This window comes from Brienomyrus brachyistius, unplaced genomic scaffold, assembly GCF_023856365.1.
Source record: "Brienomyrus brachyistius isolate T26 unplaced genomic scaffold, BBRACH_0.4 scaffold33, whole genome shotgun sequence".
NCBI lineage: Eukaryota > Metazoa > Chordata > Actinopteri > Osteoglossiformes > Mormyridae > Brienomyrus > Brienomyrus brachyistius.
In genome coordinates this window covers 2802576-2830289 of record NW_026042308.1, presented here as the reverse complement: position 1 = coordinate 2830289, position 27714 = coordinate 2802576, and the positions used below count along the sequence as shown (strand labels likewise).

At 45.5% G+C, this 27714-nt stretch overlaps 1 protein-coding gene and 1 long non-coding RNA gene across 5 annotated transcripts in view; one reads left to right on the top strand and one right to left on the bottom strand.

Annotated features, from left to right (window-relative positions):
- Positions 1–26366, bottom strand: part of LOC125721414 (NACHT, LRR and PYD domains-containing protein 12-like) — a 269652-nt gene extending 243286 nt beyond the window's left edge. The window contains exons 1-10 of one of the 4 annotated variants that reach the window (XM_048997301.1): positions 25510–25628; positions 23539–23657; positions 22957–23058; positions 22314–22427; positions 10723–10786; positions 10311–10539; positions 7971–9681; positions 4304–4477; positions 3741–3914; positions 3119–3292 (exon numbers count right to left, since the gene is read on the bottom strand). In XM_048997301.1, the coding sequence (XP_048853258.1) occupies positions 3119–3292; positions 3741–3914; positions 4304–4477; positions 7971–9681; positions 10311–10539; positions 10723–10786; positions 22314–22427; positions 22957–23018 (2702 nt within the window). In that variant the 5' untranslated portion in view covers positions 23019–23058; positions 23539–23657; positions 25510–25628. Of the gene's footprint in view, positions 1–3118; positions 3293–3740; positions 3915–4303; positions 4478–7970; positions 9682–10310; positions 10540–10722; positions 10787–22313; positions 22428–22956; positions 23059–23538; positions 23658–25509; positions 25634–26245 lie in introns of those variants that run through there. The other 3 variants (XM_048997302.1, XM_048997298.1, XM_048997299.1) reach the window with 3 other exon arrangements.
- Positions 24772–25823, top strand: LOC125721452 (uncharacterized). Its single transcript, XR_007385752.1, has 2 exons — positions 24772–24959; positions 25622–25823. It is a non-coding gene; the product is annotated as an uncharacterized LOC125721452 (long non-coding RNA).
- Positions 26367–27714: the final 1348 nt, after the last annotated feature.

Here is a 27714-nt window from a genome sequence, read left to right as displayed (position 1 = left end):
AACAGGATGAACACTGCTGGAGCCCTACAAAATGACCTCCATCAGGCCACTGGTGTGAATGTTTCTGATTGTTTGGTCAGAGACAGACTTCATGAGGGTGGCTTGAGGGCCCAACGTCCTCTAGTGGGCCCTGTGCTCACTGCCCAGCACCATGGAGCTCGATTGGCATTTGCCATAGATTACCAGAATTTGCAGGTCTGCTACTGGTGCCCTGTGCTTTTCACAGATGAGAGCAGGTTCACCCTCAGCACATGTGACAGACGTGAAAGGGTCTGGAGAAGCCATGGAGAACGTTATGCTGCCTGCAGCATTGTTCAGCATGACCGGTTTGGTGGTGGGTCAGTGATGGTCTGGGGAGGCATATCCATGGAGGGACGCACAGTCCTCTACAGGCTAGACAACGGCACCTTGACTGCCATTAGGTATCAGGATAAAATCCTTAAACCCATTGTCAGACCCTATGCTGGTGCAGTGGGTCCTGGGTTCCTCCTGGTGCACGACAATGTGGCAAGAGCATATAGGCAGTTCCTGGAGGATGAAGGAATTGATACCATTGACTGCCCCCCACGGACATTATGTTTCGTCCATTCGATGCCACCAGGTTGCACCTCAGACTGTCCAGAAGCTCAGTGATACCCTGGTCCAGATCTGAGAGGAGATCCCCCAGGACACCATCCGTGGTCTCATTGGGACGATGCCCCGACATTGTCAGGCATGCATACAACCATGTGGGGGCCATACAAACTACTGAGTATGATACTGTTACTGTAATGAAATTTCAGCAAAATGGACTACCCTGCCGCATCATTTTTCACTTTGATTTTCGGGGTGTCTTTGAATTCAGCCCTCTGTAGGTTGATAATTTCATTTCCATCAAACGATGTGGCATCCTTTCATTCCTAACACATTACCCAGTCTACATCAGTATAGATATCCAGCATGATTTTTTTTCCCCCATTGATATCTGATGTGTTTTCAAAGTGTTCCTTTAATTTTTTTGTGGAGTGTATATGTGTGATAATTTTTTATTTACTAATTTCTTTTTTGCAATTACGGCTCCAATCATCCACAATCATCATATATAAATAGAATCCTTCGCTTTTTACTTTTTTGCATTTATCTCCTTTTCTTTTCCTCTCCCCTCTACGACTCCTCACATTAAATACTGACTTCATTCGCCCCCCCATTCCTGCCACTTCAACTAGCCTCTACTTTGGGGTAGTGGTTCTTTTCACCTGTGCCTCTGGGTGAGGCAGGTCACCTAGTGCACTGGGGGTGGGGTGACGCAGACACTCTCACACACACGTATCCTATCGCAGACACTCACACACGCGTACCCTGCCTCAGACACTCTCACACACACGTACCCTGCCACAGACACTCTCACACACACGTACCCTGCCACAGACACTCTCACACACACGTATCCTGCCGCAGACACTCTCACACACACGTACCCTGCCTCAGACACTCTCACACATACGTACCCTGCCACAGACACTCTCGCACATACGTACCCTGCCACAGACACTCTCGCACACACGTACACTGTCACAGACACTCACACACATATCCTGCCGCAGACACTCTCATAGACGCGTATCCTGCCGCAGACACTCTCACACACACTGCACAACCGGCAGTCCTCGTCTGTTATAGACGATATTCCGTTACAAGCGAGTCCATTATAACAGGATTATACTGCACCTTCGACTCCACCTAGCAGACATACTTATGAGGGGATTGAGGTATGGACGTTTTGAAAGGTATGACAGAAAGAAGCTTTTTCTGTCAGTTACTTAAAATGTTAGTGCCAGGAGTTTTCAAAACATTATACAACTTTGACTGGAATCAAATTCAACTACCTGATTAAACAAAAATGCTTTTGTGGCAATAAACATTCAAGGTGGATTTAGCGTAAAAAGGAGGATGGCTATAATGAAATGAACCTTATCCCAACTGTAAGATATGGTGGAGGTTCTGTGATGTTGTGGAGCTGATTTTCCTCCAAAAACCCTGGAAACCTCGTTAGGGTACATGGCACTATGGGGTCCATGAAATACCAGGACATTTTATATCAAAATTTGGCTGCTGCTGCCAGGAAACAAAAACTGGGGCTTCATTGGATCTTCCAGCAGGACGGTGATCCTAAGCACATGTCCAAATAAACATTAAAATGGTCAGCTGACCGCAGAATCAAGCTTCTGCCATGGCCACCTCAGTCCCCTGACCAGAACCCCACTGAAAACCTGTGGGCTGAGCTGAAGAGGAGAGTGTACAAGAGAGGGCCGAGGACCCTGGGTGATCTGGAGAGATTCTGTAAAGAGGAATGGTCTCAGATACCCTGCTCTGTATTCTCCAACCTTATAAAATGTTATAGGAGACTCAGTGCTGTTATACTGGCAAAGGGAGGTTGTACAGAGTATTAAAATCAGGGCTGCCAATAATCGTGGCACATGTGTTTTTCTTAAAAATAATTATTTCTTAATTAAGGTTTTTTTTTTGAATAAGTTAATTCCAATGAAAGGTTGGATTTTTCTCATTTTTTTCAGTGTGAGATGAAGCTGCTTCTCCAAAAGGTGGATTTTTGTCTAACCCTTTTTACAAATCTTTACAAGGGGGCCAATAATTGTGGAGGGACTGTATATTGTTTATATACGACACTGTATTTGTACTAAATGGTGGTAAGTTAAGCATGTCCTCTACTGTCAACACCCGTGTAAAATAATCATTAAACTCATTTACTATATAAATTTTAATTTTCAATTATAAGGCCCTTACTATCCTGCAGATGAGTGATTTCAGCTTTTAGAGCTCTTTTGGAGTTAAAATATTGGAAGAAACTTTTAATGTCATCCTTAACCTCCAATGCAATCTTCCTTTCGACATTCCACTTACTGTAGTGAGTCTAATGTTATTTATTAAGTCAACCTATAGACTTTGATACTCCTGCTTTATTTTGAAATCACTAGCTATGTTCCACCTTATTATCTCCAGCGTACAGTGTGAAATACCCAGTAATACTCACCTCACTACCCACAATTTACAGTATGGAATACCCAGTAAGACTGACCTCAGTAACTCCAGTTTACAGTGTGGAATACCCAGTCAGACTGACCTCAGTATCTCCAGTTTACAGTGTAAGTCCCCCAGTCCAGCAGAAAGCAGCTTCACTCCTGAGTCCTGCAGGTCATTGTCACTCAGGTCCAGCTCTCTCAGGGGTGAGGAGTTTGATCTGAGAGCTGAAGCCAGTGCCTCACAGCATTTCTCTGTGAGTTCACACCAGCCCACCCTTAAAAAAATGAAACACTTTTAAATCCACTTTTTACACTGCAGCACTGTATTTAAATGAGGAGAATAGGGACCATGACATAATGGATTTTCAGAAAACAATTAAATTATTAAAAATCATTTTAACAATCATTCCGATTCTGTTTGGTGTCCATTATTTTTTTTCTCCATAACACGTTAAAGTCAACATGTTTATCTGTAACAGTGCCGTTAACTTTGCTAACCAACACAAATGATTTGCATGGATTATATGGTTGAATGGATATTTCCTGCTTCACTGCTTAATTATTTCTAGCATGGATCGAGGGCTGATAAGATTGTGGGATATAAGGAAGTAGGATAAGAAAACAGAAGCTGTTTGTGTTTGTTTATTATGTAACTGCTGAAAGGCATTGTGGGTTTTCTTACTGTCCAGTTACGTTTGTGTAAAATGCATATTCTGTACTCACTGCAGCTTCTCCAGTTTACAGCTGAGATCCTCCAGTACAGCAGAGAGCAGCTTCACTCCTGAGTGTCCTGGGTGATTGTAGCTCAGATCCAGTTCTCTCAGGTGTGAGGGGTTTAACTTCAGAGCTGAAGCCAGGGAAGAACAGCCTTCTTCTGTGACTCTACAGCCTGACAACCTGCAGAGAGAGAGACAGAAACTCCCCAATAAATAATATCACCTCACCATTATAATTATTAAATAAATACAGCCCTCAGTATCTCCTGCGTAATGTGTGAAATACTGAGTAATACCGACCTCAGTATCCCCAATTTGCAGTGTGAAATACCCAGTAATACTGACCTCAGTACCCCCAGTTTACAGTGTCAATTACTCAGTAATACTGACCTCAGTACCTGCAGTTTACAGTGTGGAATACCCAGTAATACTGGCCTCAGTATCTCCAGTTTACAGTGTGAATTACCCAGTAATGCTGGCCTCAGTACCCCCAGTTTACAGTGTGGAATACCCAGTAATACTGGCCTCAGTATCCCCAGTTTACAGTGTGGAATACCCAGCAATACTGACCTCAATATCTTCAGTTTACAGTGTAAATCCCCCAGTGCAGCAGAGAGCAGCTTCACTCCTGAATCCTTCAGGTTATTGTCACTCAGGTCCAGCTCTCTCAGGGGGGAAGAGTTTGATCTTAGAGCTGAAGACAGCACTTCAAAGTGTTTATCTATGAGATCACAGCTGTTCAGCCTGAAACAGAAAACACTTTAAGACACAGACATACACACATCCTACACATTAGTAAAATACAAAGCATTACAATAAGCATTTGTTTTCAGTATAATTAGCAGCATAGCTTACACCTCAAAATGAATTATAGTCTGCAGAATGTTCTGTGCGTCTGACAATCTGCTGCAGTTATATGATCACTAATTGTGAGTCAGTGCATCTTTGCTCAAAACTAGAGGTAAAAACATTAAGTAGAAGCTACAGCCAAAAATCACAGAATATACAGGAATATATAGGAACACATCAACAGCAAGATGGACGTGAACCTCCCATAACAGTCAGACCAGTGCTTCCAGTGCAGTCCTTAGCCATCTTTCTGCCAGGTGTCCCTACACTCGACACGTATCACTGAAAGGAGGAGATGTGAACATTCCCAGCAGCTAATGCAGCAGCAACTGGCACTTGGATTCCTGATCCCATGAGTAAAATCCTTTTTCTCCCTGTATTGTTATACCTGAGAACATGTCAAATCACCAATTACGTCTGGGTGATATGACAATATTATCGTTAATGAGCGTAATCAGACAAGTATCCCGGTGTCGATATCGGACAGTGACTAACCGGCAATTATCGTCTTTGCTGGGGAAACGTGCTTAGGCTACATACAAAGCAAGATAACAGAAGGATCCATGATTTGCTTTCAGTTCAGCCTTCTAGCCAAAGATTCTGAAGCAGTTAAAAAGAAACATTGCGCAGAATTTCACAAGCATTGTCCCTTGCAGTAACCATGCGTTCGCCATTCTTGTAAGTTCAGTATTGTCACATCACCAGCTTCTATCTCTGAGTCAGCAGCCAGAATGTCAACCATTCAAGTGCAGCTTTCTGTTGGGAATTTTGAGCTTCTCAACTCAGTTTTTTGTGTCTGAGTCTCAGGCACGGCTTTAAGTGTGTCCCTGACCCGCCGTCTCGGTGGAGGACTGTCTGCTCGCGGCCGGTGGTTTTGGGCATGTGCGGCAGGCCTGCCCACGAGGGGAGCTCCCCCCGGGGGAGCGCGAGGAGGGGCGCGAGGCCCCGGCGCTGGTGCGGGACACCGAGCACCGCGGGGGCGCCAATACTGTAGTAACGGACTTGGACTCAGACCGTGGGGACCGGGAGGACGAGCCCCCCCTGCCCGTAGTCACTGCCCCCACCCCCGCTCCCGAGCCACGCCGGGATGGCGGGCTGACAGAGGAGCCCGGGCCGGACGCAGCAGGGCCCGCTGGGGGCAGCGCGGTGAGTGACTCCGCTCCTGCTGAGCCAGGCACTGACCCATCTGTAGACACACTGCAGCGGAACATCCTGAGCCTGAGCTGGACCTGCACTTACTGGATTCTGATAAAGATCATGAGGACGTAGAGAGTTTGGCTGATGACTTGGAGGACTCACAGGCCTCCATGGACTCCAGCACCCCTGTAGGTAGGACCAAGGTTTACTCTCTTGAGCAAATCTGTTTCTTTCTGGACAGCACTAAAGGCCAGAGAAAACCTAAGATAGAGTGCTATGTCCCTGATTGGAAACTGTTTTACCTTCATGTACGATGGCGATGAGGAAATTTACTTTGGACGAGCTTGATAAACAGAAGCGGTGCAGATTAAAGAAGCTTCACACCCCCTTGTGGAATTTGAGTGCTGACATTCAGGGACTCCCCATGCCTGTGTTCCCACCTGCCTCTCCCTCCTACTTATGCTGCCATAGCCATATCTGCCGGAGCTTACATACTGCACTCACCTAACTGTTTGCACTGCCTCTAGTCTCCCCTACTTTGGCTAATTGCACATTTTATTTCTCCTACTCCCCCTGGCTGTGCTGCCTGGAGACCCCACATTTTTAAGATATCCTGCCTACCCTGCTGCAGGTCTCCACTACCTGTGACGTCCTTCCGGCCTGCTCACCCTTCTGCCTGTGACATCTTCCCTGTTTACCCTGCTGCCGTACTACTGTTCTCCCTCCCATCTGAAGCAGCTCCAGCACTTGCTGTCATCACCTCCCTGCCCCCCACTTTGTGACTGAAATGTTAAGATTGGGATAATGTGAATTAGGACTTTGCCATCTTGATCATTTGACTTCCTCTGCTGCCCCCTGGAGGATGGGCTCCCCCTTTCAGTCTGGTTAGGGTTAGGGCTTCCTCTGCTGCCCCCTGGAGGATGGGCTCCCCCTTTGAGTCTGGTTCCTCCCAAGGATTCTTCTTTCTAGGGTAATTTTCCTTGCCACTGTCCCCTCTGACTTGCTCACTGGGGGCTTTGGGCAGGGATGCTGTAAAGTGCTTTGAGATGATCTAATGTTGTTAAAACACACTATATAAATAAAACTGAACTGAACTGAAATTGCATTCAGTGTTTGGTGGGGGGGGGGACTCAAAATGAGATCTGAACCAGCAACCTTCTGCTCATGGACACAGAGTCCGAGCCCAAAGAGTCACGCACCACACCCAGTATTTACAGAAATGCGTCCTACAGCATCCAGAACTGAAACGAATATGAGTGGTTTTCCCACTATTAATGAAAACTGGACCATTCTGTATGATGCTGTATCTTTGGTTATTTGTTACACAAAGGATGGTCATGGAAATCTTGTCTTTTTTGTTTTTACTACATCACTACCTTCAGTTAATATGAACTAGATTAAAAAGGAACCTTGTTGTTAAAAGAGGGGAAATAAATTTTATATATATATATATATATATATATATATATATATATATATATATATATATATATATATTAATTTAATATTTTAAACAATGTTTATCTATTTCTGCCGGACTAGATGTGCCGTCACATCCTCAGCCAGGTGCAGCTGAGGCCAGCAGAGGGCGCCAGTGAGCAGCCAGAGACAGCAGTCATACGGAAGCTCCCAGCTCTGGGCTCCATCACATGAACACGCCTGCTGACAATAACACTCACATACCACTTATACACCCTGTGGATAAAGAGCCCTCACTGTTTCTATAGCAGGTTAGGATGCTGTGCCTGTGATCAGAAGGCAAACTGGATGGGAATGGAAACGTAGTAACAAACAAAAAGTGACATCACTACCTTCAGTCATTAATAATAATAATAACCGACACTTTTATTGTCCCCGTAGGGAAATTGTCTTTACGCCTCCCACAACTTTCTCTTTTTTCATAGAGGAAGTTGTCTGCGAAGGGCTGCCAGCCGTAGCGGCGCCCAGGGAGCTGGGAGTTAAGGGCCTTGCTCAAGGACCCACAGTCTGAGGCGGGGTTTGAACCTGCGACCTTTTGATTACAGGCACACAGGTTTAGCCCACAGAGCCACACACCGCTCCCTCAATATCAATTATAAAGGCTGTGGTCAAGATTAGCTACTGCTATACAAACAGCTATAGCTGTGATTATCAAAATAAAACTCACTTATTGATCCATGAGGAGAAATATATAATATATATTACACATTTCAAACAATATTCATGCATTACTGCCAGACCAGACATGATTTCCCATCCCCACGTAACTTACAGAGCCGTCCTGGAGTTCTTGACCACAGGCAGCAGCCTGCAGTGCTGTTTATCTCGTCTGATATATTTCTTCAGGTCAAACACATCCAGCTCCTCATCTGACATCAGCATCACAAAGGCCAGAGCTGAGTACTGTGCAGGTGAAAGGTCATCTACTGAAATGTTTCCTGAATTCAGGTATCTTTGTACTTCCTCTACTAGAGAGTTGTCCCCCAGTTCAGTCAGACAGTGGAACAGGTTGATGGTCCTTTCTGGAGATAAATTCTCCTGTATTTTCTCCTTGATGTATTGGGCTGTTTCCTTAATGGTTTGTGAGCAGGTTTCTGTTGGCCCCAGTAGCCTTTGTAACAGAGTCTTACTGGAGTCTGTTGAGAGGCCCAGGAGGAAGCGGAGGTAGAGGTCCAAGTGTCCATTCTTGCTCTCTAATGCCTCATTCACTGCAGTCTTCAGCAGGTCAGCTGATGAGTTTGACAGAAACACATATAAAGCAGCGAGATACTCCTGGATGCTCAGATGCACAAAGCAGTACACCTTCTCCTGGTACAACCCATACTCCTCTTTAAAGACTTCTGTGCACACTCCAGAGTAAACTGAAGTTTCAGTGACATCAATGCCATTCCCTGTCAGATCTTGCTCATAAAATATGAGATTGCCTTTCTCAAGGTTGTCAAAAGCAAGTTTACCAAGTTTTAAAAGGAATTCCTTGCTGTATTCTTTAAGCTTAGTTTCTTGTTTTTTCATATACTTGTCATTTGTTAAACTTGTCTGAAAGATCAGGAAGTGTGTGTACATTTCAGTCAGAGTCCTTGGAATTTCTCCCCTGTCAGTCTCACTAAAAAACCTCTTAAGCACAGTTGCTGAAATCCAGCAGAACACAGGAATGTGGCACATGATGAAGAGGCTCCTTGATGATTTCACATGTGTGATAATCCTGCTGGCCAGGCTCTGATCATTAAATCTCCTCCTGAAATACTCCTCCTTCTGGGCATCACTGAACCCTCGTATCTCTGTCACCTGGTGGACACACTCAGGAGGTATCTGATTGGCTGCTGCTGGCCGGGAGGTTATCCAGAGGAGAGCAGATGGGAGCAGATTCCCCTTAAAGAGGTTAGTCAACAGCACATCCAGTGACGTTTTCTTTGTTACATCAAACCAGCTCTCATTGTTCTGAAAATCGAGAGGAAGGCGACACTCATCCAGACCATCAAAGATGAACAAGACTTTGTAGCTAAACAGCTCAGTGAATTGAAATGATTTCAGTTCTGGGACAAAGTGATGAAGCAGTTCAATCAGACTGTATTCACCCTTAATCAAATTCAGGTCCCGGAAAGGAAGAGCAAATATGAAGTGAACATCCTGGTTTGCTTTTCCTTCTGCCCAGTCGAGAATAAATTTCTGCACAGAGACTGTTTTCCCGATACCTGCCACCCCTTTAGTGAGTACAGTTCTGATAGGTGTCACACGCCCACATAAGGGTTTAAATATATTATTGCACTTGACTGTAGTATCTTCTGTTCGCCTTTTCTTGGATGCTGTTTCAATCTGTCTCACTTCATGTTCATCATTGACTGCTCCAGTCCCACCTTCAGTTATGTAGAGTTCTGTGTAAATCTCACTGAGAAGTGTTGGCTGTCCTTCCTTAGCTTTCCCTTCAAATACACACTCACATTGCTTCTTAAGTTTACATTTGATTTCCTGTAGCATGAGCTGTCCTGAAAAGAAATGAGAGAAAAATGCACTAATTCTCACCGTGATCCTGACCAGTATGAGAGGAAGAATATTTTCCAAAAACACACTTTTTTGCACATACATATCCTGATATTTCCCTGTGACTGTGAATGTGAAACTGAAAGTTTTATCATGCGTATTTTACTGGAACACCGAATACAGGACCGTGAATAAGCCTTAGGCAGCCAAAGGAAATGTTTAAAGCCATTTATCTGTGTAGTAAGTGTATATCTGCTCAGAACCAAAAAAAACACAAAACCCCTTTTCAGTTCCCAAACCTCTCCTCAGGGGCACCACAGCCAGTCCATGTATTTGTTAAATTTCACCACCAGCTCACTTCATTCATTAATTAAATAAGTTTAAAACTCAATGAGATATTGATCAGCCACATGAGGTGTGTTAGTGGTCAAGTAAAAAAATACAGGGATATACTGCACAATATCAGCAAATATTAAGGTGATGTTGGGAGAGGTTCTGAAATGGCAAACACACTTTGACATACATATTATAGTAGTTCTACACCAACATGAAGACCATTTAAACATCCTTTTCTTTGACTGCCTAAGACGTTTACACAATATTGTACATGTAGATAATATTATAAAGTTCTTACTCTTGTCCAGCAGGTCAGCAAGATCATTATGTTTCATGATCCTCAGGATGTACACTGTGATCTTCAGAGCTACCTCTCTAACACTGGTCTTCTGCATCTGACCATCACAGTCCAGGTCATTGTCCTCCTCCAGCTGAGGCTCAGAGCATTCTGGGTAATTCTGATCTAGGTGCCTCACAAACGTCTTCAGTTCCTCCTTTAGGAACTTCATGGCTTTTACCTCTAGTGACTAAAATAAACAGTCAGAGTTAATTATTGCTACTTACACCAAACCTTTTCAGAGTTTCACTTGTGAATCATAGTTTAAAACATATTTTCTTTAAGATGATGAATTTATTATTATGCAGCTGTATAAAATATAAGCTAATTCACATAACAGCCAAGAAAATATATATCAGCAATAAATACAAACCTTCAATATGGATGATAAACCCGATTTATCATGTAGATCTGAACTGCAATCTTCCATTTGGTCTCTGTGAATTAGGCAGAAACATAAAGACCTCAATTCATCTACACAAATGTAACAGAAAGGCTGAAAAGTTCCCCATTAAAATTGCTGTTACTGCAGATAAAGAATAACACTGTGGTATATTACAACACCAATTCCAAAAAGTTGGACATTGTGCAAATTGTAAATAAAAACAGAATGTAATGATATGGAAATCTCATAAACCTCTATTATATTCATAACAAAGTATAGAAAACATATCAGATGTTTAAACTGAGACATTTTGCTATTTCATGAAAAATATTGGCTGATTTTGAATTTCATGACAGCAACGTATCTCAAAAAAGTTGAGACAGGGGCAATAGGAGGCTGGAAAAGTTAGTGGTACAAAATCCCAATGTTAAGATCGCTGGTGAACGGGGAAGGTGCATGGACAGGCAGGCAGGCAAGGATCAGGCAGGCCGGTAGAATAAGGGGGAAACGGGGTTTAATCACAGGACTAAGGGCAGGAAACATCAGACGCCAACTAACATAAATGACAGACCGGGAACCAGGGCAAGACATGGACTCAAATAGACAGGACTGATTGAAAATAATCAGACTCAGATGGGTACGATCCGGGAAGCACACGTGGATAATCAGGGGGGCGTGGCACACATGAGGATAATCAGGGGGGCGTGGCACACACGAGGATCGTACGAGCCGGGTATGACAGACCCCCCCCCTCAGAGGAGGCGACGGACGAGACGAGGGAAACGGGACCTGGAAAAGAAGAACAAAACCATTCAAGGGACACCGGAAACATGACCGAGACACAGAACAGGCACAGAGACAAGAAGTAAGACAAAACCTGATAAAGGACAGGGAAGGCAGACAGACAGACTAGGAAAGGAGACACAGCGGGAACAGGCTGGACAAAAGGACCAGGAGTGAACGGAGGAGGAACAAAGGGACTAGGAATGGAGACAGGAGGGACAAAGCCGGGAGGAGGAGCAAACGAAGGAGGGAGACAGGCAGGGGAGTAGGGAGAGAAGGAGGGGGAACCAAGGGGAGTCCGAGGGAGCCCCAGCGGGCGACGGGTGGCCGTCAGAGGGGCCGCAGGAGGCCGGAGCCGAAAGGGACCTCAGAGCAGCAGAGGAGGCAGGGCGAGGCACTGACGGAGGGGCCGAGGAGGGAGATGGAGGGAGAGCCAGGGAAGGGGACGAAGGAGCTGGAGGGGACCTAGGCGAGGGCAAGGAGAGGGGGGGAGCCGCAGCAGGCGGCGACGTCCTCCGACGCGCTGGAGCGGAGGGTACCGCAGGCAACTGAGGAGCTGCAGCAGGGGAGTCCGCAGGCGACCAACGAGGCACCAGAGCAGGGAGCAAGACAGGGCGACGAGGCTGCGGAGGGAGACCCGCAGGCAACAGCCAACCCGGAGGGCGAGGACCCGCAGGCGCCGACCAAGCCCCAGCGCAGGCGAGAGAGGGCGAGCCAGGGGGCAGGGTGGGTGGGACCCCAGCCCTGCGTCTGTGTCCTCTCCCCTTACAGGACACAGAAATAAGGACCCTTGGTGGGCGGTCGAGCTCGCCGGGGCGAGGGCAGAGGAGTCACCAGGATCGGGTCTGGGGCAGAAGGGACCGGCATGGGGCAAGGAACGGGAGTCACAAGGGGCACAGTCACTGGCAGAGGGAGCGCCTCCGGCGTGGGCGCAGGAGCTGCAGGCAGAGGGAGCGCCCGCTCGGGAGCTGAAGGCGGAGGGGGCGGCCGCTCGGGAGCTGCAGGCGGAGGGGGCGGCCGCTCGGGCTGCGCAGGCGGAGGGGGCGGCCGCTCGGGAGCTGCAGGCGGAGGGGGCGGCTGCTCGGGCTGCGCAGGCGGAGGGGGCGGCCGCTCGGGAGCTGCAGGCGGAGGGGGCGCCCGCTCGGGAGCTGCAGGCGGAGGGGGCGCCCGCTCGGGAGCTGCAGGCGGAGGGGGCGGCCGCTCGGGCTGCGCAGGCGGAGGGGGCGGCCGCTCGGGAGCTGCAGGCGGAGGGGGCGCCCGCTCGGGAGCTGCAGGCGGAGGGGGCGGCCGCTCGGGCTGCGCAGGCGGAGGGGGCGGCCGCTCGGGAGCTGCAGGCGGTGGGGGCGGCTGCTCGGGCTGCGCAGGCGGAGGGGGCGCCCGCTCGGGAGCTGCAGGCAAAGGGGGCGGCTGCTCGGGCTGCGCAGGCGGCAGCGGAGGCGGTTTCTCGGGCCCCCCCCCCCCCCTGCTACCCCACCCCTCAATACGGCTCTGCTTTGCTTATCAATGGAGCCGCCTGCTCTGTGAGCGACTGGCCCACGGCCGCGCCGGCCTGGGACTCGCTGGTGAGCAGGGAGCGTCAAACGGGGGGGGGGCGCCTATCAGCTTGTTTCCCACATCCCTGCCCCCCCGCTTCTGTACCAGCTGGTCCCCAGGCCCCCACTAGCTGGGGCGATACTGCTGCCTAAATATGACGAAACATGTCATCATCCTGCAGCTGTTCTCCATCCCAGTGGATATAATGTGCATGATGTCATCAGCGTGCGCCACCCCATCTGGAATGTCCTACTTTATTACAGAATACTAACCGCTTCAGGGATCACCTTTTGTCTGTTAGCCACAGCAGTGAAGGAAGTTGCGCATGCAGTCTCCGCCTGGGTCACATGTGTGTGGAGTTTGCATGTTCTCCCCATGTCGTCGTGGGGTTTCCTCCGGGTACTCCGGTTTCCCCCCACAGTCCAAAAACATGCTGAGGCTAATTGGACTTGCTAAATTGCCTGTAGGTGTGCGTGTGAGAGTCAATGGTGTGTGAGCGTGCCCTGCGATGGGGTGGCCCCCCATCCTGGGTTGTTCCCTGCCTCGTGCCCATTGTTTTCGGGATAGGTTCTGGACCCCCTGCCACCCAGTAGGATAAGCGGTTTGGAAAATGGATGGATGGATGGATGGATGGCCAGACCTTTAAGTTTGACTGCAAAACATAAAGCACCTATGACAGACATCAGCCTTCACAGGATGTCACAACACCATCCCTCACTGATGTGTCTTACCTGGCTCAAGCTATTCAGAACAGCAAAGCCGTTAACAGGCTCCCAATGCCAGAGCCTGCTGTGTTTAGCGGGGATCCAATTCATTTTATTGAATGGAAGGCATCCTTTATGTACTCATTCAGAGAACAGGTATCTCTTCAGCAGATAAGCTGTATTACCTTAAGAAATATATCAGTGGTCCTGCTCATAAATGTCTTGAGGGCACGTTCTACCGAAGTGATTATGAGGCATGCAAAGATGCTTGGAATAAGCTTAATCAGCGATACGGTCAGCGATATGGTCAGTGATACGGTCAGCGATATGGTCAGTGATACGGTCAGCGATATGGTCAGTGATACGGTCAGTGATACGGTCAGCGATATGATCACTGATACGGTCAGCGATACGGTCAGCGATACGGTCAGTGATACGGTCAGCCATACGGTCAGTGATACGGTCAGCCATACGGTCAGCCATATGGTCAGCGATACGGTCAGCCATACGGTCAGGAATACGGTAAGTGATATGGTCAGCGATACGGTCAGCCATGCGGTCAGCCATACAGTCAGCCATACGGTCAGTGATATGGTCAGCCATACGGTCAGCAATACGGTCAGTGATATGGTCAGCGATATGGTCAGCCATACGGTAAGTGATATGGTCAGCGATACGGTCAGACATGCGGTCAGCCATACGGTCAGTGATACGGTCAGCCATACGGTCAGCTATACAGTCAGCCATACGGTCGGTGATACGGTCAGCCATACGGTCAGCCATACGGTCAGCCAAACGGTCAGCCATACGGTCAGCGGTACGGTCAGCCATACGGTCAGCGATATGGTCAGCCATACGGTAAGTGATACGGTCAGCGATATGGTCAGCGATGCGGTCAGCGATACGGTCAGCCATACGGTCAGTGATACGGTCAGCCACACGGTCAGCGATACGGTCAGTGATACAGTCAGCCATACGGTCAGCGATGCGGTCAGCCATACAGTCAGCCATAGGGTCAGCCATACAGTCAGCCATAGGGTCAGCCATACAGTCAGCCATACGGTCAGGAATACGGTAAGTGACATGCTGAGCGATACGGTCAGCGATGCGGTCAGCCATACAGTCAGCCATACGGTCAGCGGTACGGTCAGCCATACGGTCAGCGATATGGTCAGCGATACGGTCAGCGATACGGTCAGCCATACAGTCATCCATACGGTCAGTGATATGGTCAGCCATACGGTCAGCGATATGGTCAGCGATACGGTCAGCGATACGGTCAGCCATACGGTCAGTGATACGGTCAGCGATATGGTCAGCCATACGGTCAGCCATACGGTCAGCCATACGGTCAGTGATACGGTCAGTGATACAGTCAGCCATACGGTCAGCGATACGGTCAGTGTTACGGTCAGCCATACAGTCAGCCACACGGTCAGTGATACGGTCAGCCATACGGTCAGCCATACAGTCAGCCATACGGTCAGCGATACGGTCAGTGTTACAGTCAGCCAAACGGTCAGCCACACGGTCAGCCATACGGTCAGCGATACAGTCAGCAATACGGTCAGCCACACGGTCAGCCATTCATCATCCAAAGGGCATTTCCGGAGAGGCTCTCAAAATGGCCACAAATACGGTCCAAAGATGCCGAAGGGTAACAGACATTTTCTGATTTTTAAATGCCTGTTTCAAACTATGCCTCATGCAAAGGGCCTAGACATACTGAGTGACTGTGGGGAAAATGAAACATTAATTCAGAAGCTACCTGACTAGTTAGCATTGCGCTGGAATCGTCGGGTTACGGTAGCCCTCATGGAAGGTGGCGAATTCCCATCTTTCCAAGACTTTGCCAGATTCATATCTATTGAGGCAGAAATTGCATGCAATCTTGTCACCTGCCTACATGCACTTCACTCAGTGGATTCACACCAGGATAAAATAATCACAAGGGAACCTAAAAGAAACAGGGCTAATGTTCTCAGCACTCAAGCCACTGTTGGCAGGGATAAAGAGACATCAACTAACGAGAGAGTATGGGCTCCATGCATCTGATGCCAGTGTAAGAAGCATCAGCTCCACAGATGTCCTGGTCTTATGAAAATGTCTCCTGAGAACCGAAGTTCATATGTAAAGGACAATAAGCTGTGCTATGCTTGTTTAAAACCAGGTCACTGTGCAAAGGAATGGCGTCGTCGCCATAGCTGTGAGGTATGCAGGAGAAGGCACCCCACTAGTCTTCATGATTACAGCTGTGAGAAGAATGGAAGTAGAGACCAACCTGTGCCTGATATAATCAGAGCTACAAGCTACACACAACTACAGCTGCTATGTCACTTAATGCCACCAGTCAAGAACAGTCACATAGCACCTCCATGATTGTACCGGTGTGGGTATCCTGTGTCAAAGATCCAGCAAAGGAACAACTTGCTTTATTAGACACGCACAGTGACAGCACTTTCACTGACAAAGAGGTGAGCAATGAATTACAAATGGACACTTACCCAGTGCAGCTGAAACTCACCACCATGTTGGGAGAGAATATGGTGATGAAGAGTGAGAGAGTATCAGGACTCTGTGTAAGGGGTTACAACTCATCGGTGCACATTGCTCTCCCTCCTGCATACACCAAAGACTGCATACCTCTCAATCGTGATCACATTCCAACGCACGAAACTGCTAAACACTGGAGTCACCTTGCTGCAATAACTGATAAGATACCACCCCTCCTCAGCTGTGATGTTTGACTCTTAATTGGGTACAACTGTTCAGGATCTCTGGCGCCTAGACAGGTGATACTAGGTAGAGACAATGAACCATATGCTGTGCTAACAGACTTAGGATGGAGTATCGTTGGCTGCCCAACACCTTAGCTTGATACAACCGCAGAATTCGCCTTAGTCACCGAGCTGCGGTACAGGAGCTGCGTCTAATAACACCAACAGATATACTTCAAGTCCTGGAGTTGGATTTCAAGGATGTCAGAGGAGAGTTTAAGGCAAACTCTCAAGAGGATCTAATTATCCTGGACAGGCTCAAGGAAGGTATAAAGAAAAACTACCAAGGACGTTATGAAATGCCACTTCCTTTTATACAACGGCCACATTTACCTGATAACAGGCAGCTTGCTGAAGTCAGGCTCAGACATTTAGGGCGTAAATTCTGCAAGGATGAGAAATATAAACAAGATTACACTGCAAACATGAAGGATATCATTGAGAGAGGTGATGCTGAAGAGGTCCATGATTCTGGCACTCATGGTGAACGATGGTTCATTCCCCACCATGGTGTCTACCATCCAAAAAAGCCAGGTAAGTTGTGTGTTGTCTTCGACTGCTCTGCAAAGGACAATGGTACCAGCCTAAATGAACATCTACTTCCAGGTTCAGACATGATTAATGATCTAACTGACGTTCTCATAAGGTTCTGGCAGCATCACATTGCTCTGACATGTGACATAGAGAAAATGTTTCATCAGTTCCATGTCAAGGAGAACGACCGCAACTATCTGCGCTTCCTGTGGTGGAAAGATGGAGACATGAGTCCACAGCCAAAAGAATACCGAATGAAGGAACATCTTTTTGGAGCAGTATCGTCTCCTGACTGTGCAAACTATGGACTTAAATGTTTAGCTAATGAGAGCAGACACTCATCCATTAGGGTCCCAGTTTATTGATAGAGACTTCTGCGTGGATGATGGAGTCACAAGCATGGAAACTGTGGAGAAGGTCATTCAGTTAGCACAGGAGGCAAGAGAGGTATGTGCAAAGGGTGGCCTTCGTCTTCACAAGTTCATGTGAAACACCCATGCTGTTTCACAGAGCACACCCTCATCAGAGCGTGCTACAGATGGTAAGGCAAAGGAAATCACTTTCAATGACAGCCCCCTGGAACGAGCACTGGGGATTCAGTGGAACACAGAAAGTGATTGCTTTAAGTTTAAGATCACTCTAAAGGAACCACCAATGACACGACGGGGAATACTGTCTACCATTGCTTCTATATTCGATCCTCTTGGGTTCCTTGTTCCATATTTCCTTAAAGGGAAAAGGATCCTCCAGGAAATGTGTCACCAAGGTACTGGCTGGGACGACCCACTGCCAGAGGAGCTGGAGAGCTGGCAAAGGGACCTTGTCAAGTTAAAGACTATGAACATAGATAGATACTGCTTACCTCTCAATTTTGGAAGGGTTATGAGGAGAGGTTTACACCACTTCTCTGATGCAAGCACCTTAGGGTATGGTCAGTGCTCCTATCCGAGAGTCAAGAATGAGAAAGGAAAGGTCCATTGTGCCCTCATCATAGGAAAGTCCCATGTAGCTCCCACAAAGGTGACCACCATACCAAGACTAGAATTATCAGCGGCAGTAGTCTCAGTTACAGTCAGCAATATGCTTAGAGAAGAGCTTAGCTATTTGAATGTGGAGGAGTTCTTCTGGACTGACTCCAAAGTAGTTCTGGGCTACATAGATAATGATGCACGATGCTTTCACATGTTCGTAGCCAATAGGGTTCAGACATTTCGCCACAATACAAATCCTCAACAATGGCTTTATGTGTCACGCCCAGTTCATCTGATCCTCGTGTGTGCCACACCCCCTCATCATCCACGTGTGCTTCCCCGATCATGCCCAGCTGTTTCCTGTTATTTTTGGCTTGTCTTGTGTATTTAGTCCGCGTCTGAGTCCTTCTTCCCCAGACTTGTCGTTAATGTTAGTTACTCTGAGTTTGTTGCCATCTGCCCTGTCTCTCCCGTTCCCTAATAAACCCTGAATTCCCTGCCTGCCTCGTCTTTCCCCGCTTCCTGCTCGCCCGTTCAACTGCGCAACTTGACCTCATGTCTCAACGGAAAAGAATCTAGAGGGAAAACCATAAATGAGTTGTTTTCCTCAAATTGGTTTAGTGGTTCTGTGTTCCTCTGGAAACAGGAAATATCGATAATAACAGATGTAGTATTGGAACCTCTAATAGGTGATCCAGAGGTGAGAAGAACTGGAACACTGCATACAGGGGTGTAGTGTTGCTGACCACTTGTCCGAGTTCACATCATGGTTGCAGGCTACTAAGGCCATTTCATGCCTTTTGCGACGAGTTAAAGGAAAAATAAATGGCCCCGCTAATGTAAGTGCATTGGAAAGTGCAGGGCGTGTCATCGTCAAACACATCCAAAAGCAGGTATACAAGCAAGAAATACAGTTACTGAAAAAGGGAGGTCGGCTGCCAGATCATCCCAAGGTGCAGCACCTACAGTAGATGCCTTTTTAGATGCAGATGGCAGAATCAGGGGGGGAGGAAGGCTCAGTCGATCATCCTTCTCCAACTTACTCAGACACCCAGTGATCTTATCAAAAAACCATCATGTGACTAAGCTGATAATTAGTCATTATCATGAAAGAGTAAAACATCAAGGCGAGGGCTTTACCATCAATGAAATCAGATCCAATGGCTATTGGACTCCTGGAATAAGCAGAGCAGTTGCATCTTTTATCCGGCAGTGTGTCACTTGCCAGAGACTCAGAGGACCTGCAGAAGGTCAGAGGATGAGTGACCTTCCAAAGGAAGGTGTAGAGCCCTCCCCACCTTTCTCATAGTGTGGCATGGACTGTTTGGTCCCTTTACCACTAAAGAGGGAAGAAAGCAGCATAAAAAATATGGTTTGCTTTTCACTTGCTTCTGCTCACGAGCGATCATAGTGAAATGTTAGAGGATATGTCCACTGGTGCCTTTATAAATGGTCTGAGATATTTCATTGCAATTCGTGGTGCTGTTAGACAAATCCAATGTGATCAAGGCACCAACTTTGTGGGGGCAAAGAACGAATTGAACAAAGCTTTACAAGAACTTGACACTCCCAAACTCACCACCTTTCTATCCGAAAACCATTGTGATTTTGTTTTCAACGCACCTCACTCCTGTCATGCCGGAGGTGTGTGGGAGAGCCAGATAAGGACCATAAGGAGTGTGTTGAACTCCACATTATCATTGGCTTCTTGCAGACTCAATGATACTTCTCTGCGAACGTTGTTTTATGAAGTCATGGCTATACTCAACAGTCGCCCACTTACTGTGGACAACCTGTGCAACCCTGATAGTATGGAACCACTCACAGCCAATCATCTACTTACAGTGAAGTCCAACATGGCTCTACCTCCACCAGGGAAGTTTGTTAGGGAGGACCTTTATGGACAAAGGAGATGGCGCAGAGTACAGTATCTGGCGGAACAATTTTGGAGTCACTGGAAAGGGAGCATCTCCACATTATTATTGCAAGACAGCGTTGACACACACCGAAGAGAAATTTACAAGCGGGAGATACAGTGTAGTGATGCTTGTGGATGACTGGTTACCCAGATGTGAATGGAAACTGGGACGGATTTTAGAGACTGTCACTGATGAAGATGGACTGGTAAGAAAGGGTAAAATATGTATAGGAGATAAGAGACTTAAGGAGAAAGGGGAACGCCTTGGTAAGCTGTCAGTGCTAGAACGTCCAGTGCAGAGGTTAGTCTTGTTATTAGAAGCTACTTAAGTACATTTCACTGATGTTTATGCTTTATTTACCAAATGATACAGATTTGAAAATTATTTGTGTTTGTGGGTATTGCTTGGAACACACATAATTTTGGTGGGAGTGTAAATAACCCCAAGGTTTGACACGAGACTAATTAATGTTACAAAACATATTGAGTTGCGTATTGCAGATTTTGTTTAACACGTTTGTATTCTGTATTCATTTGTATACATTCATTTATGCTTATGTAGTTTTATTTAGTGGGACCCCTTTTTTTGAGGGACTTCCGTTACCAGAACATCGTTAAGCTAAGCTAAGCGAAGAACGTGTTTGTCTTTTGCTTTATGATATTTTGTAAATGGTTTAACCCCCCCCCCCCCTCCCAGTAAAGGCACAAGCTCTTACGTTGGCTACGTTTTTTTTTGGTAATTAATTTATTTTAAATAAATCGTGAACCATCAGTCAAGTTTTTCGGCTATCAATCCGAGGGGAATGCTACAGAGGAGTATGATGGATTCAAAGATTTAGTATCTACTAAAGGAAACACATCAAAAGCGACCCAAACCAGAAAAGACGGCTGGCAAAAAGTGTCTGACAAATTAAATGTAATTTTTAGTTATTGTATTTATCACTTGAAAGTAGTATTACGTTTCCAGTGTTTCATCATTCTTTTATTGTCATAATTACAGATAAAATCATGCAGGACATGGGAACAAGTTAAAGTGAAGTACAAACACAACATTTCATTCATATATATATATATATATGTTTGTATGTATGAGTTTGTGTGTGTATGTATGTGTTTGTTGATTTTACGTTGATGAATGACGAAGCCATGACTGAACCCATTTACATGTACGGACACTGATTAAGTCTGAGCTAATCCTAGTTTACGCAGAACAAACCTGCTCTGAGCAGGTTTGAGGATTTGGATGTGCTGCTATGACAACACATCCAGCAAGACTTTCGAAAAACCGTGCCAAGTGCCCTATGGTCTGACTATAGACCCAGAGAGACATGCATGCTAGTGGCTGTAACACTGTTACCTCTCAGGGCTCTTTCTCTTACACCCCACAGGGGGGCGCATTTCATGGCTTGCACTATAAATGTTGTGACTCACAGCTTCTAATGTCCTGAGGCCCCAGGGCACTGGCCCCACTGGCCCAGTTCATAACCCAGCCGAGGCTCCAGGGGGCGCTATCTTGGGGCACCTTCAGTCACCGGCTCATTCCCCAACCGTGAGCTAAGAAGCGCTACTGGGGATCTTTCCTGCCTGCTGCCGTTAGACACCACAATGCCTGCTGTCGATGTGCAGCCCCCACAGCCAGCCTTAACGTCCCATTTTTAACTATTTAAAATTTTTTATCTATATTTATGTATTGAACTATACTGTATGGTATTTTCAGGATTTTTTCTTTGTGTACTGTACACTTTTTAAACTTGTTATCCTACAGAAATTTCATTTACTTCTAAAAATGTTTACTTATATTTGCACTGAATCAGCAAAATTTAATTGTCACCTTTGGCAAACAAACCAATAGTCTTTCTCTTTTTTGTCTGATGATACTGGTTCATTATTAAGCCACATTGTTCCATTAAACATGTTAAACTAAAGCCTTCGTCTGAGCATAATCTAACGAAATCATGAGAGTGCAATTAATTTATTAAAACATCCATCTCGCATGTTGACAATCTATTGTCGAGTCATTCTTTAATGGACATGCAGGGGGGAAACAGGCAAACCAGTTTTTTCCAGCTCTGTGCTGAGGACTGAAATTAAAAATCCACTTTGCAATTAAATAATTTCCAATTCCAGCTCGCAGAAAGTCAGGTTTTACAGTAATCCTCATCCATTTACCTCAGATGTTATTTATATAGAATACAGACAAAACTTTTGTTTAAATTCTCAAGGTGAAGGAATCTGTTAAAGGTAAAAATTGGTGCATTCATTATAAATATGTTATTTCCTCATAGCTTGTATGAGTCTCTGTGCCATTTGACTGAGAGTCTGAATGTCATTAACAGTGTTTGTTTAAATGCACATTTACCTTTGATCTGTAGGAAAAGGTCCCTCTCTGAAGACGAGTGGTCGATCCATTGACGCGTCACTCTTCAGGGAAACACAGCTGGGTACAGGGGAGTCTGCTCTCTCCATCAGGACACTGTGGGCAGCGAGAGGAAACAAACCCTCATGGTATAAATATAATTCATACAATGGGGACGGCATCACACTGCTGTTTAGCCTTCTGCTCTGCCTTCATGTACTTTGATATGCTGTGAAGCTCTTCATGTAAACAGACTTATTTACAGTCAGCTTTTAAGGAAATTATCTCATCTAAAATTTAAATATTATATGAAACTTTTAGTATGACCATTAAAAACCTCCATAACTAGACTAGACTGATGTTCCTTTTTACCTGTTTATATATGTTTTTGTTTGTTTGTTTAGTTTTGTTATGTGCCCATTTTGTATAGGAGGGATGGTCTGTTACTCGCCTCTAGAATAAAAGAACTGGTTAATTGTGGAAGAAGACGGTGAAGACAGAAGATGGCGAGGTCTTTTTATGAAGCTACACATATTAAAGTGCTGCCCACTGACCAGCCCTAGCTAGGAGCCCAGTTTACTTTTATGTTCTGGCCTGACTATAGACCCAGAGAGACATGCATGCTAGTGGGCTGTAACACTGTTACCTCTCAGGGCTCTTTCTCTTACACTCCACAGGGGGGCGCTTTTCAGAAGCAGATCCATTCATTTTTATGCTGATCCAGACCAGATGATTCCTGCTGGGGCCTCTGTGAACATGAATGGTAAGTAGATAAATACACAATATCCAGTACTCAGTATTTTTACATCAAACTGATGAATTGTGTCTCCATTCTGTTATGTTCCATGTGTAGAATTACACATAGTAAAGAGGTTTAGTGCAAAATTTCAATTTCACATTCTTTTATAAATAATTATATGTATAAACATCCTCTCCTGGAGATGACACCTTATGGTGGTGGAGGGGTTTGCGTGTTCCAGTGATCCCAGGAGCTAACTGGTAGGGTCACCGAAGGCAAACAGGTCCTGGGTGAGGAACCAGACGAACTGCAGCTCATTAGACCCCTTATGATGAGGAAAAACATAGATTCACGGTTTCCCTCCCCCGGATGTGGGTCACCGGGCCCTCCCTTCCCCCCCCCCCCCCACAGCCAGGCCTGCACCCATGGGGCCTGGTCGGGCACAGCCTGAAGAAGGCACATAGGCTCCCCCTCCAGTGGGCTCATCACCTGTAGGAGGGGCCAAAGGGGTCGGGTGCAGTGTGAATTGGGCAGTGGTCGAAGGCGGGGAATTTCACTGGGATCCTCAGCTGCAGAAGTTGGCTCTAGGGACATGGAATGTCATCTCTCTGGTGGAGAAGAAGCCTGAGCTGGTGAGTGAGGCTGTGAGGTTCTGACTAGACTTATGGATGGAATTTCTAGGCACAGCCAGGGCACTGAGGGTTTGGTGACCTCAGGATTGGGTCTCTGCTTTTTGCAGATGATGTGGTTCAGTTGGCTTCACTGGACTGTGACCTTCGGCTCTCACTGGAGCAGTTCGCAGCCAAGTGTGAAGCGGCTGGGATGAGGATCAGCACCTCCAAATCCGAGACCATGGTCCTCAGTCGGAAAAGGGTGGAGTGCTCTCTGGGTCGGGGAGGAGGTACTTCTCCAAGTGGAGGAGATTAAGTATCTCAGATCTCTCAAGATCCAGGAAAATAATCACAGATCCCACACAGCCTGGACACAGACTCTCTGACCTGCTGCCCTCTGGCAGACGATATAGAAGCCTGCAGACCAGGACACCCGACACAGGAACAGCTTCTCTCCCCTCGCCATCTCCCTCCTAAACAGCTGATCTGTCACATTGCTAAACACCTACAGCACTGCAACTGCACTGTATGTACAGTCTGTGGGATATATTTCTGTAATATTTGTATTTTCTGTATATAAGATTTACGTTGCTTACTATATCGTATTGTTCATTTACACACTTTATGTATATATGTGTGTGTATGTATATATGTATGTATATATGTACACATGTATATATATATACACAGTATCCATAAATATATTTACATTTATAAATAGTATAAACATATTATACGTACAAATAACTTTTATACATTTTTTTAACATTTACCTTTATATTTATAAATATAAATCCATAATACATATTCATATTGTAGATTGTTGTTTTTACACTGTAGTGCTTGAGACCATCGACCGGAATCTAATTCCTTGTATGTGTTCGCTCACATACTTGGCCAATAAACCCGATTCTGATTCTGAGACTGATTTCCAAGGGACCTAAAAGTATGACAAGTCCAAATCGCTATTACAACAGTTCCGAATATACTTTAACCATGTCGAAGTCACAAAGATGTTCCCATTTTTTTCCTCAACTCGTTCTCACACTGACAAGAAAAAAAATTAATCAGCTCTACAAGTATCCGCTGGTCAGGCAGACGACGACTCCCATTCTATTGCGGGCGGCGCCGATTCTGTGCTGGACCGAATTTTGGCTCGTATCGATGGTATTGAAAAATCTCTAAACGCCTTGGACGATATAAAATCATCAATTTCCTCCATTGAGAGATCTCTTTCTAGCTTATTACTGTTAATGATTTGTTGTGATTGGTCGGCTCCACTACTCACGGTTTGGCGGAGTAAGTGACACCACCTTCTGTCATTCAGCTGCGCTGTGGGTTGCGTTTGACTTATTCTTTACCAATTATTAAAATCAGACTTGCGTACTATTTGCATTAAACAGTTTAAATACGACTGCAAAGTATGACTACAATTAAGATCAGCACATTTCAGATTGGAGAACACAGAACAGATCCGTAGTAAAACCTTTGATTTAATAAAATGTTAAGCATAGAGTTTAACCCGGATGTTTCGGCACACTGGCATTAATCCCCAACACTTAATAAAAGAAAAACTTAATATAGCTTCAAAATATTACAGCCTACGTCCCGGTCCATAGTTACGCAGCACAGTATATTAGGCGAACTCATGGCTGAGCGCAAGTAATTAAATATTATTGATGTTAATTTGAAAACTCTTCAGGCAAGATCTTTGAAAAATCTTCTGATACACGTACCTACTGTGCTGTACGGACGTATATTTAATGTTTAATTATATTGAAATTTTTAAATTCCGCTGTATATGTAGGCTGTGTTAAACATATCAATTTTATTATTAATTTAATCTTACCTTGAAACATAGAATATCTTTACATTACTCCAGAATCTTGATAAAATGTTTCTTGATAAAATGGCGACTCTGCCTTTAAAATGTCGACACTTAATTTCACTTTCGTTTACAGGCAGGAAATGATCAGCTCAGTCTCATGCAAAAAATGGACACGGACTCAGCGGCACTTCGTAGGGTTTTGGGGGGATATTATCTATGTGTCTATGTTGCACACTTGGACAAGGTGAATAAATTACAGGCATGCATAGGGTTCTTTTTCAATAATGTGATGATTTTTACTTCACCGGAAAAACACTGAAACACAAGCACAAAAACCCGCTTGTTAAACAGGACTGTATGCGGCGATCCTTGTCGAGTGCTCTGCATGACGCATGCGTTCTTTGCACTCCACTCGCGCTCATTCCATTTTTACACATACAATTACTTTTAAACATTTATGTCGATTCGCTTCGAAACAACTACTTAACACACAGATAAACACATTCGTTCTTATACATATAAACAATCAATAATCCCACAATTTACTTTCCTCAATACGCACACTGATAATGTTCGGGCGAGCTCGTACAACTGTATGGTCTGAGTAGCTACAGGTTTTCCCTTACTGATATTCATTAATATTTCTGTATTACTCATTCGTAACTGTTCTGATCGATTTACATTTATCCTAAAACAGTTACGTGAGTATCACACAGTAAGTTTCACTTTGCCCCTTCTTTTGAACAGTTTCGCTCACCTGAAACACAAGCACAAAAACCCGCTTGTTAAACAGGACTGTACGCTGCGATCCTGGTCGAGTGCTCTGCATGACGCATGCGCTCTTTGCACTCCACTCGGTGGACCCCCCCGCGAGCTGGCCAAAGTGCCTGTGTGTGCTCCGCTCCTGTTACCCTGCCTGCCTGAATCGCACCACAGTTGTCCCTGCCCTAAACCCATCAGCCACGCAGTACGTTACACTATCACAAGAGATGAACAATGCAAATAACAGTGCAAAATAATAACATTGAACACAATATTTAGCATATGGGAAACTAACAAGGGGTCCACATCTATTAGTAACAATAACCGTAATTCGGTTAGGCCACTTATAATAAAAAATAAATAATTAAATAATTAAAAAATAAAAAAATGGTTCTCGTCCCCTCCCGACCCGCCGAAATGCCTCTGACCCGAATTTTTTATTTTTTTTTCTTTTCGTAAAAATCGCATGGAAAATGCCCAAGAATGACGAAATTTGAATTTCCCGCGCATTCCACATCGACGATTGATCCACATTGTGTAATCCTAGTCTTGGAATGGTTTCATGAACCTAAATTTGTCTCTACCTGAGATGGGCTGGTGCAAAGATTTAAATCTGGGGTAGTGATGTGGTACATGTTCTTAAGTACTTGTTTGTAGAGTTGCATTTCCTTGTTCAACCATTCAGGTTCCTGTATTTTGTAAATTCCTCGTGTTTTAACATGTTCTAATACACTTTCTTTCTAGATATATATTTTAAAATCTTGGTTGTTCATTTAGAATGGGAATGACAAACAGAATATTGGTTTCAAATAGTATCATTTTTTTATGAGATACACATGGATCAAGGAATTTACATTCTTGTATTTTCTTACATTTAATATATTTGAAACGCAACAAACTGGAAGAACTGAGGAGGCGTACTAAGTAGGTCTGCTCTCTTCGGTATGTATTTTCAAATATGTTTTTTCTTACATATTTGAAAGTCCAAACAGTCAATCAAAATTTGTAAAAAGGACGAGAACCATTTTTTTTTTAAGTGGCCTTATAACACAGATTCAGGATGATCGTGCGTGTTAAAAGCGGTACTGCAGTATAGTGATGTGTCGGTCGCGAACGAAACGGCTCTCGGAGCCGGCTCTTTGAAGTGGACGATCGGAGCCGGCTCCTGCCTGTGAGCCGGAGTCAGAGCCGCTTTTTTTCTTTCTTTATTTTTTTTTCAAGGCGCACGGATTGGTCAACCGCACGATGCGGTTGAGCTCTGAGCAAGAAGGGGAGGGGCGATGCTACAGGATGCGTTCGACTTGGGCTTAAGTCTTAAGTCGTCTTGCTCTCGTGAAGTTTTTGTACCATGTGACATGGTGACGTTTTGCAGCGCCGGCCGAAGTTGGACAAAAAGAAATCTAACCATGATGTATTGCTTTAAGCCAGTGCCGTAAATAGCTGCGTGAAGTCGAACGCACCCAT